Source organism: Lepisma saccharinum, chromosome 1, assembly GCF_977018435.1.
Source record: "Lepisma saccharinum chromosome 1, izLepSacc3.1, whole genome shotgun sequence".
NCBI lineage: Eukaryota > Metazoa > Arthropoda > Insecta > Zygentoma > Lepismatidae > Lepisma > Lepisma saccharinum.
The window spans coordinates 5,347,652-5,365,406 of record NC_139229.1 but is presented as its reverse complement, the minus strand read 5'-3'; the positions used below and the strand labels follow the sequence as shown (position 1 = coordinate 5,365,406).

General features: G+C 37.5%; 1 protein-coding gene across 5 annotated transcripts in view; it reads left to right on the top strand.

Annotated features, from left to right (window-relative positions):
- LOC145992365 (guanine nucleotide-binding protein G(q) subunit alpha-like) overlaps positions 1 to 17,755 on the top strand; it is a 74,986-nt gene that overhangs the window by 38,104 nt on the left and 19,127 nt on the right. For 4 of the 5 annotated variants that reach the window (XM_083128750.1, XM_083128763.1, XM_083128757.1 and 1 more), the window contains exons 2-4: positions 4,491 to 4,690; positions 11,114 to 11,298; positions 15,851 to 16,005. In XM_083128750.1, coding sequence (XP_082984876.1) covers positions 4,573 to 4,690; positions 11,114 to 11,298; positions 15,851 to 16,005 — 458 coding nt within the window. In that variant the 5' untranslated portion in view covers positions 4,491 to 4,572. Of the gene's footprint in view, positions 1 to 4,490; positions 4,691 to 11,099; positions 11,299 to 15,850; positions 16,006 to 17,755 lie in introns of those variants that run through there. The other variant, XM_083128766.1, reaches the window with a different exon arrangement.

Sequence of the window (17,755 nt, the reverse complement as noted above, 5' to 3'; positions counted from 1 at the left end):
TAGTACATCAAGTTTTGATAAGGAACCCATGTCCGGAAACGTACCGTTTTGGTACTACACAGACGACAAGATCACATAATTTCACATCTCCCGCTTCACGGTAGGCAACCCACATTGACGAAGGGCGACGTCTTCAGTCACCTGATGTCATGTGTACTGCTTCCAACGTCCTCTGTTTACAAGCCGGTGTGCTTCGACCTTCACGTCAGTTGCTATTTAGTCGTTGCGGAAGACAGCACAGTATGGTTGAATACACGTTTGCCGAGAACACGGACATGTTGTTAATTTACGGCGAAGCTGGACGTAATGGTAGCTGCGTAACGTCTGTATGCAGAGCGGGAGATGTGAAATTATGTGATCTTGTCATCTGTGTAGTACCAAAACTGTACGTTTCCGGACATAGGTTCCTTATCAAAACTTGATCTACTAAGTCCCCTCTACAACCCCTAGAAGTGTGTAATAGGAATTCTGAATCACCCTGTATATGTACTGATGGGGTGAAGCTCATACCAAAGGATATGTAATATGCCAACTGTAAAAACAATTAAATTTCTCTTGACTCAATAATTTTTATAGGCAAAAATAGCCAAAACTTGTGTAGAATAATATACAAAATACTAATACAAGGCCGTTTATCAGAAAAAGCCATTCTGTAATTTAATACGTATGTACGGTGCTCAAAAACACAAGCATTTTTTAAGCGTGTTTTTCTAAAAAAAATAAAAAAATGATTGTTTAAATAAAAATCATTATTTGTATCCACTCTGACTGTATCACATTCCAAGCATTTATACACACCAACATCAATATCAAAGAATTGCCGTCAATAGAACCAGGTGGAGATGCTTTGTTGAAGTCCTATTAAGTTAAGTTAAGAAATCCGTACATTCTAATGGGTTCTATTTGGTTCCGTAACAGGACAGAACCTTTTTCTCGCACAATTTAAATTCGATCCAAGTTGCGTTTTGTTTCATTGAAAAGGGGGTTCCTGGACCGTATTGATCTGGTAAAAAGGTTCCTGGACCGAATTGAAATACTGTACAGATAAAAATGTTCTTTACGGTCTAGAACCCATTTACGTTTGCTGATTTTCTCTCCTGGACCGGAATTGAATTTGTTTAAAATTCCTGGACCTTTAACAACCCTGATTAGAATACATCAAAACTGCCCAAGTTGCCAGTAAATCACAACTAGTATCCTGTCAGAAAATAAAACTTCAAACATTGATATTTGCATGTAAGAGAGAAACAGCCAAAAGATGTAACAAAACTCACCTTTTCCATTTTTCTGTCCCCATGGTTGTTGTTCATTCTTTTCAATTCCTGGTTATCAATTTCACTTCTCTCTCGGAAACGCATTGAAAGCCGTTGTCTGATAAGCTGGAATAATGCAAGAGACCTGGACATTAAAACATCGCAAAGACATACTACCCGATACGCGTTATTCGTACTTTATCGCGAACTCGCATAACGAGACGAAGAAAGCAAAACAACAAATATGCACAGAAAGAAAGAAAGCATCAAGGTACTCACCGTATCCTGTCCACGTCCGCCCAGGAATGTCCCTGTGGTGCATCGTCAAGTGGTTCGGATTTCGGCGACGTAATTTTACTCGTGGGTTCGACCCCACCAATTCACTCAGTGAACGCAGATCCCCGACGCCAGTCACTCCGCCGAATAGAACTTCTCGCGCACTAAATGCACATCTTCCCTGCTGAAAGGCAAATGACAAAGATTTCGAGACACTGTACCTACCATTTGCACTTATCTTACAATACAGGTATTCCGACATTTCCGTCAAAGGGTTCCCAGAAGTAGGCTTAACAGTTGATTCGTCTTAGATGTTGTATTCTTATCAAAAAGAGTTATTAAAATGAACACCCATTTCAGTCTTCTGTGGTTGCCTCTCCACTCACTGCCTTTATTTTACCCAAACACGATAATCTGTCACATGTCACTAGTTAAACACTTTCAACAAGAGAAGGGCCCACTTAAAAGGCAGAGCGACAGAAAAATTATGAGAACAATATACTTGCAATTGATTTCAGTGCATTTTGACGTTACAAGCAAGAACAGGACATCTATGCAAACAGGTATCACGTTTGACAGCAGCAGCGCCCCACAGAGGTGAATGCACAAACCTTGCACGAATATACAGAGCATTCCCTGACATTCGCTACGAGACTCGGCGGCAAGCGGCCCGGCGTCAGCGATGTCTTTCCCGGTGAACGGGATCCGCGACAGTCGCACGCTACAGTCTGTTTTTTTTTTCGCTCTCCCTGCCTTCGCTCTCTTTCCCTTGCTGTTGACGTTGCAGACTGACGCCAGTATAATCCTCCCTCGGAAGTTGTGTTGTGTCGTGTCCGTGTGTTGAAGATTGTGGCTTAATATGATACCACAAAAGTTTACATTACATCAAAGGATTTACCTTGTCCAGTGTTACTTCGGAAAGAGGAATTGTGGAGAAGTGCGACGACTTTTTGCAACGAAATTTCCCGGTGTTCCCGTTCCACATAGGACCACTATATTAAACATCGTAAAAAAAGTTTAGAGTAACAGGGTCAGTTCTCAATAAAAGTGGAAAGAAAAACCCACGTGTACTTACTGAGGAAAAACTCGATGAGGTAGGACAAAGGTTAGAACAGTCTCCTCCGAAATCTATCCGCCGCCTCTCACAAAAAACGGGTGTTTCAAAAAACACAGCATTTAGAGCCGCTAAAATTCTTAAAAATAAGCCCTAAAAAATAAAGTATACAAAGACAATCCGCACACCATCCGTAAGGTAAAAGAGAGTATTGTACGAGAAATCAGGAGAATTACAGCAGACGAACTTGCACGTGTAAATGCTAATTTCCTTCGGAGATGCCAGGAATGTGTTGCAGCAGAGGGACATCATTTTCAACACCTTCTGTAGTCAAGGTTAGTATAGTTTAATAGCCGACTCTAGCGACTGTCGCGGACCCCGTTCACCGGGAAATAGAAGCGCTGACGCCGGGCCGCTTGCCGCCGAGTCTTGTAGCGAATGTCAGGGAATGCTCTGGGTCCGAAAGATATTTTTTGTGCGCAGGATTCAATTTGAAACGTACACATTCCACACGAAATGATAATTCTAGAGAGTCTTCTGTTTTCAATTAAGGCTTTCTAGGGATAGTTGAACATAATTTAACGCACATATTGGAAGTTCACTGCATAAAATTGTTCACATAGAAACTTGCGTATCTACTCTTGACGGCATCTAGCCCTATTCGTTGAATATCTGAAGAATGTGCCATTATACGTATCATTTTTTATTTAACTGATCTATTAGCTGACTGGAAGGGAATGCAATATCAACGTCAAGAGCTCTTTGCCCAGCAAACTAGAGTTCTTTGCGTAATTTAAGTTTGACTTCGTAGATTTGCATCACTCTTTGACCCAGCAAATAAAGTAACGTTATCATGCCCTTATATTCGATTTTCAATGAGGTGTCGCTTTCAATCACATTGAGTTGAACCTCAAAAGGACAAACAAAACAAATTAATTTGCAAGGTGGTCCACACACACATATACTCTATCCCCCGGAATTTGTGGAGCAAGGCCACACATAGCGGCAGAAAGGGTGGGGGGGGGGGGATCGAGTAGACAGAGCGAAGCAGTACACGCTCCTGCGAAGGTTGGTAACCAGGGCTGTTAAAGCATAGACCAATGTAATTGGTACATTAGTCTATGGTGAAAGGAACTCATAAATTCTAATGGGTTCCGCTGCAGGGCACGAACCTTTTTGATTCATTGTAAAAAGGTTCCTGGACCGAATTGAAATACTTTAAACATAAAAAGGTTTCTTACAGTCCAAAACCCATTCACCCATGCTGATTTTCTCTCCCAGACGGGAATTGAATTTATTTACAATTCCTGGATCTTTAGCAACCCTGGGATTGTTAACGATCTAGGAATCCATATATTCTAATGGGTTCCGTATAATAGGACTGGAACCTTTCTTCTCCCTCAATTTAAATTCGCTCCAAGTTGAGTATTGTTTCATTTCAACACGAAACTTGGACCTATTTAAACTGATCCGGAAAAAAAAGTTCCTGGACTGTATTTAAATTCATTCGGAAGAAAGATTCCTCGACTGTATTAAAATTGATCCGGAGAAAAGGTTCCTGAACTGTATTTAAATTGATCCGGAAAAGAGGTTCCTGGACAGAATAGAAATAATTTACAGATAAAAAGGTTCTTTATGGTCCAGTACCCATTTACGCTTGCTGATTTTTATCTCCTGAACCGGAATTGACTTTATTTGAAATTCCTGGACCTTTAAGAACGCTGCTGGTAACTGCAGTCGCTGAAGCTGTCTCGTGTTACTACAAGAGACTTGTTTCTGCTTGCTTGCTCCAGAGTATAGTTCCATCTAAATATGTCAGTGATTCATGTTAGTATAGCTCACCTTCCTTCTTTAATTGCACCTAAATACTCTACACAATGTCTCATCACATTCCTTTGTTCTTCCAGCTTATTTGATGAACCAATTCCATGCTGAGTTTTCCAAGAGCCACTATCTAAATCCTGATTGAGAAAGTATTTTGAGAGCAACATGGCTTGCTGTACTTCTCAGGAACTAAGAGAGCAGAGACGCATAAATGACAGGATAAATGATTGGCTCAGAAAAGAGAAGATGGATGCCAGGCGAATCTACAAGTTACTCTTGCTAGGTGAGTTACATTCAGATATACAGTGATCAGATCAGTTTGAGTTTTAGTTTTAAGTCCATTTTATGTACAGATAAGCTAATCGAGACTGGACCTACAGTTTTAAGTGAGATCCAAACTGCTATGTCTCTCCATCATGTACCAGGCCCAGGACTCCTTGATAACAAGGCAAAGACATTACCATCATCGGGGAGACCAAGTGATCAGATCAGGTATACTTACCTTCCTACCCTCAAAACTTCATCCATTCATACATTGTGTGTGTCTATCTATGCAGTATGTGTTTTTATTATCAGAACCCAGAATTTCTGTCTAAATCTGACATCTTTCATATTTAACTCTGCAGATATTCACTTTTCTGAAAAAGCTCACAGGAAGACAACTTGACTAGGCTCACCTGCTCCAACCCTGGTATCAGTAAATATATTTTTTTAAAAAAAGAAAATCAATTTACAAGGGTCTTGCATTTAAATCCCAGCCTGGAAGTGTCCCTTCATCAATTTCATCACCCATCCTCATCATTGCAATTAGCCAAGTGGCAAAAAGTAATGCTAAAAAACAAAAAAGCAATCAAATCAAAAGGAAAACAATTTTAAAAAAACATTGAGGCCTTATCCTATGAATGAATCCATTCTTTAAAAACAACCACAGTGGTGAATTACATAAATGTACTGATTGATTGATTCATTTGCTATGACGATTCACACAGTGTTATCAAAATGTTAGCACATGTGGATTTCATACAAAACTAGAGATTATTTTATCTGTTGAATCAATGGTTCACAAAATCAACTGGCGGTGCAATTGTATTTGTCTACACCAGTGTTGACACAACCCAATTTCTCCACACCTTCATATGAATCAGGTCAAGGGAGACTGAGATACTGAATAATACCATATGTTTATTTTTGTGAGGAAGTGTGAACAAGAAAAAATGTAAGGAAAATAATCAAAGATAACCTTTTGCTTCTTTTTCCAGTCAATTTCTCTAGCTTAAAGAAGTGTGTGAGAAAGAACAGATTGATGTGAACCGATGCTTGACATTCATGGTTGGTAATCAATTAAGAAATTATTTTAATGGATTAATGAAAGTTTGAAAAATAGTTAATTTAATGTAGCAATTGAAGAATTGTAGTAGTATCTTAAGTCCCGTTTTTGCACAGAAAGGCTAATCGGGACTGGACCTACAGTTTAAAGTGATATCTGAACCACCATGTGCCTCCCCAGGCCTGGGTATTGAGCCCAGGGTCATAAGTTTTACAGTTACAATTGCATTGGTGCATGAGCCTGTTCAGAAGAAATCAAGAGAATTTTTAACCACACCAAACTTTCAAATTCACAAATTCGAAGACAACTGGATTATTTTAAAAAAATGCAAAATAATACAATATCTAGCACTTTCCATGCTTTTTAAAAAACATTGCCCGACATCAAGACGTGAATGAGTCCAAGATTATCAAACTCAGTCTCAGAGAATACACATATCCACTTTAGAACTGAAATCCAGAATCTTAGGTGATGAAATCTGAGTCAATCACTCAATATACCCACCACAGTTCTGACCAATCATAATTACATCTGTAAAAAACAATATATTTTATCAAATTGCAACTTTTAACACTGGCTCAAGGACTATGAAATTTTGCAATCAAAGCTCGTTGCAAATGCTTCTGTAGACACAATGATGTTCCCATGGGGGATGGGGGATGTTCACCCTGCCAGAAATGAAAACTTGATAAATGTGCATTTTTTGTATGAGATTAAGTGTACATTAAATGTGGCTGTCTTCCAGAAAATATTTCCATATGTATACAGACATATTCTGTGACATTGAATGGCTTTTTGAAACTCTTGCCATATCATTGCATCATCTTTACGCCTGTCATAATATGGCCTCCATTTGTGTCCTCTGCTCTTTCATTGGAAGAACAGTTTCTTAATTGCATCCAGGATTTCAGTATCTAAGTTCCCTGTCTTGTAAATGTTGATATGAGCACAATTTTCTATTATTGCCTCAAGATTCTAAAAATGCTGATTCCAATATTAATTTATCTTTTATATTCACACTGAATTTGATTGTACTAGTCTATCTATCCATGTATACCAGCAGTGGCCAACCTTTTTTGGTTGGAGGGCTAATTTACATTTCATTCATCATTAGTATTTTTTCACCCGTCAGCACAGCTGGAATTTTCTATTGGTTCTGATTGAAATTTCAATTGGATTGAATTGGTTTCAATTGGAATGACTCGGATTCTATTGGATGCCTAATACAGCTATCAGAATGTATTGGTTTGAATCAGAATCTCAACTGAAACAAATTGGAAAATCAAGACAATTTCCAATTGGTGAATTGTATCCAATTGTAAGTTTGTATATATTGTAGAATCAATGTGTTATAAATTCATTCATTGACTCAAAGCATAGGTAGTTTAATTCTTGACACCACATTTCCTGTAATTTAGAAGTTCTTTGGAAAAGAAAAACCACTTGATCTGAATTTCTTCTGAATTCTAATGCATACTACTGAAGTCAGATTTATCATAATAAATACCTAAGAAGAACTATTTATTAAGAATCAACTCAAACTTTAAGAATCTAGTAGTTAGTAGTTGGAATAAATGTTTACATTAGTTCTTGTTTTTTTCAATATGGATTTTCCATGGTTAATCTTATGTGTATGTAATGCAATTGGAAAAATTAGCAATCTTTTGATCAACTAAGTCGATCTCGACAGTGTTTTGTTTGTTCATCACCTTTTCAAGTGTTGTGGGCCTGATTCTTTGTTTAACCTAATTGTTTTCTGTTTTTGCATGTATAAAGGAAGAAAAACATGTGAATTTATGACTGATGTAGCATATTTTTCGATGTTCTATAAGTGTGTTAAACACAATGAAGCTACAAAGTGAAAAACGTTTTCATATATTTGAAAAAAATTTGTATGTGAAAGTTTTTCTAAGTTACAAATTCCACATGCTTTACCAGAGATTTATTTTAGTTTTTATATGATTTCTCCATTGCATTTACAGTTGTATAGATAAGAATTTTTCATAAGCAATATACTGAAAACAATAAAATACTTTCCAATAGAAACCAATTCATTACAATTGACCAATTAATTCCGATAGACCAATTGGTTCCGATAGAGTATCTAAAAACTCATATTGGCTATTGGAACCTATTGGAAAAATTTCCAGCTGGGAGTTCACTTGAGACACTTGATACGGCATTCCGCCAATGAGTCTGTCATGTTGCAAGTCATATGACGTCAGGGGCGCCGACTTGTCAAAATTATTGGGGGGGCTCTGATCACTGAAATAAATGAATGAATGACTCACTCCCTCTCTTTTTTAAAAAATAAAAAATACGTCTTCTTATAGCAGTTTTTAAGTAGCTATTATATTCCTCATGCAAATGAAATGTAACATGAAAAACGTTTAGAAAATGTTTCAAAGTCTCTTTATGTCTATTGTGTCTGCTCATTTGTTTTTTAGATAACAATTAACATTTTTATTGAAAAGTATGTATTTACATTAAGAGACCAACCTAAAAGTTTTATGCCGACCTCGGTGGCCGATCGTGTTGGGTGGTAGACTCAACCCGCTTTGATCCAGAGGTCTCGGGTTCGAGTCCCGGTGAGGGCATGGGCATGTTTTAATGTCCGCAACAGACATGTGATGGGTTGCAAATGACCCATAAAGTAAACAATATTTACAATATTTAACAGTTTTATTTAATTATTTACATAATTGTTAACACAAATTGCAGGAAAAAGGTTTTACTTTTTTGTTCTTGCTACAACATTTTACTTCTTAAATTTAATTTTGCAATAATAAAAAAAAATAGCATGTACACTAAGATATAAATTGACATACACAACAAAAACATATAAACATGATTTAAAAATAAAGCAAAAGTCTCTCTACGCAGTGGGTTATTTTTTATGAACTCATTAACGAGCGGTCTCAGGTCCAAATTATCAAGCACAGTTTGATGTATGTGGAGTACCGCTAAGCTGCTTAGTCTCTTCTACCTCATTGTAGATCTCAAATATGTCTTTATGGCTAATAGCACTGAATGACCTTTCGGCTGTGGCTGTCGTCACTGGCACAGTGCTGAGGACCATCATGAATTTGGCTCCTGGAGGGTGCTGTCTTCCAAAAGAAACTTTCTTATGTCACGCATGGTAGTTAGAAACACTTTCTTCTGTTTGGCGATATCACCAAGCATGGACATGTGTAAGGAGAGCCTATCGGCATCCAAATCTTTGCGAAAGAATTCTCGTGTTTGCTGAAAGTTTGTTGTGCAACAGTTGCATTCTTTCTCTACGGCTGTTACTTTTTGTAGTCCTGTAGATTCATGTCCTTGTTTAACACATTATTTTGCTGTGTCACACACGTCAGTGTATATTGATTTATAATACTATTTTGGAGTGTAGAACTTGTGATATTTGGCAGCATCAGGATTTTCAAATCTCTTAGGGACTTGACGTTGTCGGGGCAATTCTGGCTCAACGAGGCTCGGTTTGCCCTCTGTGCATTTCAGCCAGAACTGCTCAAAACACATTCGCTTTTCTTGAAAGATGTCAGTCAAGTATTTTAGTTTTGATTCTACTTCTGTAGTACCAATGCATGGAAACTGAATCTTACAGTTTACCTCTTCTATTGGACCCATCACATTGCACTAGAGGGAGAGAAAGAAAAATGTCTTGAAGTGAAGCACTGTCTCCAGATATCCAGCACATTTTAATGTTGCGTCAGTAGAATCCTCTTCAGAAAAATTCTCAAGAAAATTGAGAAGGTTTTCATAACTCCTTAAGATCTGTTGCATACTGGAGGCTCTCAACGTCCACCGACGAGGGCAAAGTGGTCGCAGTCCAGTATGGCCAGCCTTCTCATTCTCATCAATAATATTCCTACACATTTGCATTCTTTTAGGGGATTCCCGAACAGTCTTTAACAAGTCGTTGGCTAAATTCATTATGTCTCTGATTAATATATGTATAATAGTAAATAATAATTATATACGTACTTAGTATATAGTTATAAGTTATGTGTTTTGCTGTTTCCGGTCATAGCCCCCCCCCCCCCAAAGTTGGTGGTTTAGTGGTCTCAGCCCCCCAAAGTTGATGGTCTAGAACATTTCAAATGTGTATTTAAAGTTAAGTTCATGTGGCAAAATTCAAAGTAACATTGGGGGGGGGGGGGGCTCGAGGCCCCCTAAGCCCCATGGAGTCAGCGCCTATGTATGATGTTACTGCTACTCTTAAGCAGGAAATCAAGTGATCATCAGTTAATCGATTCCTCTCCTTTGATTTTATCGCCACTTTGTGAATATTTGGATAGAAGTCTTCACACAATAGTTTCCAGATATCTGATACATTGCTATCAGTTGCTCTTGCTTTCAAGTAAATGTCGCAGCGCAACTTCATTATTTCTTCTTTTACTTTACTGAGGTCTCCTTCCACTAATTGCGATATTTGAGAACAGAGTTCATCCACAGATTCAGTTTTCATTTCCTGAAATCGGAAGGCCATGAAAGTTACGTCTTCTAACTGGAAGAACTCCGTAAATCTTCTTTCAAATTCCATGCGCAAATCATCTAGTTGCATTGCAAAAGACTCGAATCTGGGAAATGTTTTACCCCTGCATTCATCTTCCACACAACTGACGTTTTTCAAATCACCTTTCCTTAGCTGAGTAGCAAACATCGTAATCAGAAATAAATTAACTGTTACAACAAAGCTCTTTTCCTGATACAACAGTTGACTACCTCTCTGACCGCGATCGACGTGCTGGCCACCCCTGATGTATACAGTATAATAAACACGAACTATGCATTGACCTTCCTGGAATATGGATTAATGTATTGAAACGTCCATTCTGGAGAATGTATATATATATTGTTTTCTTTTATCATTGTCAAAATTGATTCTATTATCAAGATATAAATAGTCAACGTAAAATGAAAAAAGGAAAAAAGAATTTATGCTCGAGTTGACATCTACCACATTAATGCCCAAGAGTATTGAGTGGTTGACTCACAATCTTGCTACGGAAGGTTCTGGGTTCAAGTTCTAGCCTGAACATAGGCATCTCTTTCATCTAATCATTATTAATTCTCATTGTCACGATTAGCCAGAATTTGAAGAAAGAGACATAAACTAAGAAAAATACTAATTTAAATTCAAGAATGACATTGTTCTTGCCAAGCCTGAAAACTGTTATAAAAAAAAAGTCACAAATGTAACACTTTAATTGACACAAATATTAGGCATATTACACGACATGAAAGCTTCTTTTGGATGGTTGCGAGGGGTGATCAACCCCTATCATCCTCTCATACATATATGCCTGTACTATTGTGCCTCTTGCGAAATGCACTTGGACTGAGAAACCACTAAATTATGCAGCCTTTCTGTTGCAGGTACAGGGGAATCAGGGAAGTCCACATTTCTGAAACAAATGAAAATCATACATGGACAAGGATTTTCAATGAAGGAGAGACGACTTTACATAACCATCATACGACAAGGTATCTTGATGTCTATCAAGATGTTAGTCAATGCAATGGATGATCTGAAAATACAATATGAAAACTCATCAAATACGGTAAGTACCGTAGAAATGCATAATTAGTTATACGAGGCCAGTCCAGAAAGTAGTGCCTGCTTGGTAACAGAAAAAGAACAAAAGAAGTTTGCTGTTTTACTCTAAAAGTACATACCTTGAGCTATTTTCCTACATAGGCATCCATGGCATTGAGGCATTTATTGTATCAGGGGAGAAGTTTTGGTATACCCTCATCTCACACCAAGCGTTAACAAGCTTGTGCCTACCCTTGATGTGACACCATGCTTTGCCACTGTAAGAGGATGCATTCATATTCTACCCCATTTTACTAAAACTGAGTGAAGTGTGTGTGTAAAAAGTTTCTTGCCAAAGATGGGTCCAGTGCAGCAACCTGCCCCAATAACTGTCCTGTCTACTTGCCTAATAGAGAGTTGGTTTAACCTAAGATAAGTGCACCCAGAAAGTTTTAAAGAGGGGGAGGGGGGGAGATTCAACTGCTGGAAAAGCAATTTGTCATTATGGGCTACAAAATAGAGCTAAATATTTATATGAAGTTATTAATAATAATAACATGTGGTGTAACAGTCCATGACATCTAGTGTCTACCAACCGACTGCTGTGCTCACTCCCACCAGTGGTGGGACATCAACCAACTAGTTACGGGGTGGTCAGCAGGATGAACCCCCAGTCATTGTTGAAGGTCTTCATGACCAGGTTATGCATTCCTAGCTCCCCAATTTCCTCAAGATGGTGGGTGGCCACTAGTCCCATACACAGGCTGAAATCTCAGGAAAAATTGTTATGCTTTCCCCAGGAGACTCAAACCTGCATGTGTCCTGTAGCCAGAGCCCAAAGCTTGCACCTTAGACTGCATGGCCACAGTGCAGGACATATTAACCTATTATTTTCTAGAAAATTGAATTCAAAAGTAGAAGTTATGACCCCCCCCCATAACCCCACTATGGTGCTGCTAGGTAAGAAAAACATAAAATCAGCACTGCATATATAAAAGCATGATTTGGAATGAAATGTCGTCATGAAAATGCCATTACCTCAATTTCGCGATTTCAAATTGCAAAGAATTTCTAACATTTCATTGGTATCTTGAGAGGAATTCCTGTATCACTTTCATTTGTATTGTAATTTCTTTTTAAGATTATCCCTTATCTATGCTATTGTAATTGTACTGTTCTTTCTTGTGTAAGTGCAGGACATTGACTTTTTAACAAACTCACTTAGAATGGGAGAATTAAGATAGAAACACTCAATTAAGTACAATTACCTACCAAGCTGGGAAAAAGAAAAATATAAACAACTTTTGAATATAACACATGTACAGCAAAAGTTACATTCTACATTCAATCTATTGCAAGTTTCTGCACTTAGCATTCATAGTTCTTTCTTTATAATTTACTTTTTCTGTTTATTATATAAATTTAAATTATAGTATAGCCAGTGTTTGGAAGTAACTAGTTATTTGTAAAGGAGTTACAAGCAAGTTACTTTTTTTTGGAGTATTCTAACTGTAAGTAGCTAAATAGCGTAAGTAACAGATTACTTTTCACAATAGAAGTAACATTACAACATATACTTTTACAGTTACTTTATGACACTTTAATTGTTAATTTGTAATATGGGGAACAGTTGACAACTCTGTTTCAACTATGTGTCTTCTCTGGTTACTCAGGTGAAAGGTGGAATCGCCTAAATTTAGAATATCAAAATGCTTTGTTGCAATTCATCATTGCATGTGAAGATTTCACTGTTTTAGGTGAATTGCTGCATTGGAATTTGTGTAGTTGGGCTAGGAAGAATTGTTTAACCTCTTAACTGGGTATGACGTAATACTCCGTTCTGGCTCTACTGATTTATAATGGGCATGACGAGATACTACGTTCTCATGTTCTTACTGCTGATATCTGTTGTGTATGACGAGATACTTCGTACAATTACTTTCTTCTTTGTTTCACCAGATGGCTCTGACTTCCAGACTGTTGTAACCGTTAGAGTTAGCGGGAAGCAACGAACACAGCCCGACGTTCAGTTCTATCGCGTATGCAATAATGGCTCAGGCAAATCGGAAGCGACGGCGTGTTTTTCCTGCTGAGGAAATCCGAGATATATTGTAGTTGTAAATCTCGCATATTGTAAAAAGTACAAGAAGGACCAATAAAAGAATAAACAATACCTAAATGGTATGCCATGGAGCACAGAAATATTAACTCAAATATTGGTTTACGAAATTCATCAATTTATCAACAAAAATCCCCAGGGCAGATTGGGCTTTCGACGAGGAAATTACCCAGTTAAGAGGTTAATAAGAGAAAGGGTTTAAGGTATATGCATATACCTTTTTCCATGATCTCTATGTTGTACTTATGTAAACATGAAGACTTATATTATGTACCAGAAACACATGTAAGTCTTAATATATTTATTTTATTACAATTAATGATCACTGATTGTGTAATTTGTTTATGCGAAAATTTTCAGCTGAACGTAACTTTAAAAGTAACTTACAATTACTTTTAGTTTTTTTTTAAAGTACCAGTAACTGTAACACACTTACTTACAAAAAGTAACTTTCCAAATACTGAGATCAGCTACTTTTTCTTGCGCATGGTACTTAATGTATGTGTATTTAATGTGACTTTTTAATATACATGTACTTTGACTGATATGAAATGTACAAAGGTGCTAAGAGAACCTGTAATGTGTTATTTTCTTTAGAAACTTTGTCTATTTTTTTCTGAGAAAACATACAATTGGAAAACTTGCCTAATACAATTTAAAAAACAATTGATTGCTGAAGATAACATGCAGATCAGGAAGTAGTACCATATTCCTTTTTTGTTATTAAAATTATCTGTTGCTGTTATCTTCATCTTCATTGTTCTCTATAGATTAGACACTTAAGAAGGGAGGGTGGCTACTTTACCGGGCTTCTACAATAGCATGAAATGGCAGACTTGTAATCAAATCGTTTGATTAGTTTTTGTGCATATAGGTTGTCATTCATACTTTTCCTATTCCGGCAAATGATGTGTTTGACATATGCTTTTCTTTTGAAGATTTTCTATCTTAAAGTTATATGTATTCAGAAATAACAAATGAATGGATTTTGGCGAGTACAAACTCATGTTTGGCAGGCCATCCATTCAAATCTCTCAAGATTTTCTGTGGTTTTCCATCAGTCTAAGCAAGTGTTGGGATGGTACCTTTAATGAAGAGTGACCATACTTTATTAAATGAATCAACTACAAGGCTAGGGATGGTACCAAGATGACAAGTCTCGATTCTGTCTTAATTTGAATTGAATTGAATTGAATTGAAAAGTCTTTTTATTTACTACAGAGCGAGATTCAGCCTTGGGCTGCTCTACCACCTAACTCTGGTGAATAAAAGTTACAATACATACATTTATAATACTGAAATCAAATAACAAAACATGAATGAATTTGACATAAATGAAAAATAATAAAATTATAAGAGAATACAATGACAGATACATTAACACACACACACACACATACACACGTGTACATACGCAATTTCCAAATCAATACTAAAATAGCATGCATACAGGATGAAATAAATATTCGTTGTGTCAGATAAGTGTTTGCAAAATACATGGTTTTACTTTACTTGATTCCTGTTGCTTAGCCATACGAGCTAATGCTCAATTGTTGTCTTTGCAATAAAAATAGTACGACTTGTTCTTTGAAGTTTTTGGGTGTTGTAGCAAAAGAAACATAATCGGGAAGAGCATTCCAAACCTTTGCAGACCAGAGGGAGAAGGAGCCTTCGAAACTGACAGCAGAGTGGCGGGGAATGTCGATTTTTCGCCGACCTCTAGTATTGTATGGATGTATGGAATTTCTAAATGCCAGTTTCTCGTGGAGATAGCTAGGTTTTTGCAATTTTAATACTTTATATATTGTAGATGAGATAAAGATGACCTTTAAGACTGAGACTTGCGCTTGTCCTTCAAGACTCAGATTTGACCTACCAGACTGAGACCTTAACCTTTGAACCATGGAGCTACCTGGGTGAGGGCTTCTAGTTTTAACATGGAGAAAATAAATCCAGCCCTGACCTGACATCCGCCTCTTGAATCCTGGATCTGACATACAACCCTTTGATTTGTGGATCTGATATCCAAATCTTGAATTCTCAATCCAATATCCAAATCTTGAATTCTGGATTCAACATCCAACTATTGAATCCTGGATTTTATATCCAAAGCTTGAATCCTGAATCCAATATCCAGATCTTGAATAATGGACATGATATCCAAATATTGAATCCTGGATCCGATATCCAAATCTTGAATCCTGGATCCAATATCGAAATCTTGAATCCATAATTTAACATCCAAATCTTAATTTCCTGAATTCATTAAATTTCAACACCTGAATATACACAAAGATTCAGACACGCACAACCCTAATTCAAACCGAAGTTCTCTCTGCCACCAATGTAGAAGACCACGATTTGATCAGAGTACTCTAGAAAATGTTGTCACAATAAAATGTCAATTCAGTATATCACTTCAAAAGCTTATTTATCCTTTTCTTATTGACAATGGCAGGAGAATGCTGTACTGGTAAGGGATGCGACCTACAATCTTGAGGAGTGCTTGGAGACACATTTCGTAGAAGCTGCAAAGTCCCTATGGAAGGATTCAGGAGTACAGGAATGCTTCTGCAGGAGGATGGAATATCACTTAACAGACTCTGCTAAATAGTAAGTATTTTGTATTTGGAATAGTAGCACTGACCGAGAGTATTCCATACAGGTAAAACAGAGACAGCAAAAATTCAGGCGAAGCCATGGTTGGCTCGGTAGCTCAGTGGTAGAGCAATGGCACAGTATGCCAGAGACCCGGATTTCAGTCCTGGTCGAGTCTGCAATTTTCACTGAAATTTCTGCATAATACCATCTCCTGTGTGTGCCAAGTATTTTGTTCCATTCATGTTTGGTTTCAAAACAATTATCACATGTAATGATGACTTTTGCATATGTTAGTTCATATGATTCCAGAAAAAACTAACTTCTATAGCCTTCGAGAACCATGCGTACAAAGAGGCTTTTGGGGGGGGGGGGGTGAGTCTATTAAACTTTTTAAAAATTTCCATCTAATGAAAAATTCAAAAACAATTTGTATAATATTAAATTTGGAATTAAATTTCTTTCCCAGTCAATGGGGAGTTTACATTACATGTTACATTATGAGTTTTAGACTACCACAATAAACCCTCTCTTAATATACAAAAATAAATTAGGCCAAGTTTCTCAAATTCAATACTCCCAAATATGTAAACTAAACACAGCCGGTCTCTGCGGAGAAATGGTTAGCACATTGCACTATGATGCCAAGGATTGTAGGTTTGAATCCCTGCCTGGGCATGGGTATTTTTGTGAGTGTCTCTTCATCAATTTCATCACATCATCACTCACCCTTATCTTCACAATTAGCCAAAAGTGGCAGAAAAGCGAAGTAAAATGAACCAAAACAAACTAGCAACAGGCATCATTTTATTTTCAGACAAACACTTCTGCTTGTCTCCTCTAAGAGACCTAAAGAAAAACGAAAGGCGGACAAATTTCAGATTCTGTAATACAACTGAGATGAAGTAAATTATGCTCATGTAAAAAAAGGGGGGGGGAAGGAAACTAGGAAACCCAAAACTAAGTATAAGAAATGGAAAAGAAAGAAGTGGCAGCCAGCACATAAGACACTTCACCCTACTATACGTTACCAAATCCTTGCCAACATAAGCGAAACAAAGGTGAAGTACTGGTTCTGAACTAGTGGCATGCATGTAACTGGTGTTACCGCAGGTAACAGCAAAATGTAAAAAATGTCTCAATAATATAACAACATTGTTAAATACGTTAACCGACAGCATTGCAGTCGAGTGTATATTGCAGAGGACATTTTTTCTGCAGCCGATAAAAGCGAAGAGGCAGGCCCTTGAGCTACCCTCAAGAGGCAACAAGAGGAAAGGGTGCCAATGTAAGGGAACAGCAGGGAAAGACTTAAGTGTGCTAGGGGGTTATTCATATGCCTGTTTAGGGATACAGTTACCGGTGCAGCCTACCGGATCAGCAAATGTTGTCACATTGAATTTCCAGAAAAGAGCTAAATCCCACCTAAAACGGGGATACTTTTTCTCTGAAGCAACAAGAGCTAGACTGCAAAGTCATAGCTGGATTTAACTACAACTGAGACCGTTTACGTAATAGACACAAAGATAAGTATTTGTTGCGGTTCGTGATTTGGACAAACCTTGCTCCAAAGAACTAAGTTGGCAACAGTAGTACGTACAGATGGACTTCCCTTCCACCGTTGGAGGAGCAGAATTCTATTGTCTGCTCACTGCACAAACGTCGAACTGACCCGAGAGATGTGTGGTTCTTCTTCCCCTTTCCACTTCTTTGCAAAGAAACAGAGATGAAGAATTGGCAAGGGTTGATCACTATTCACTGGATT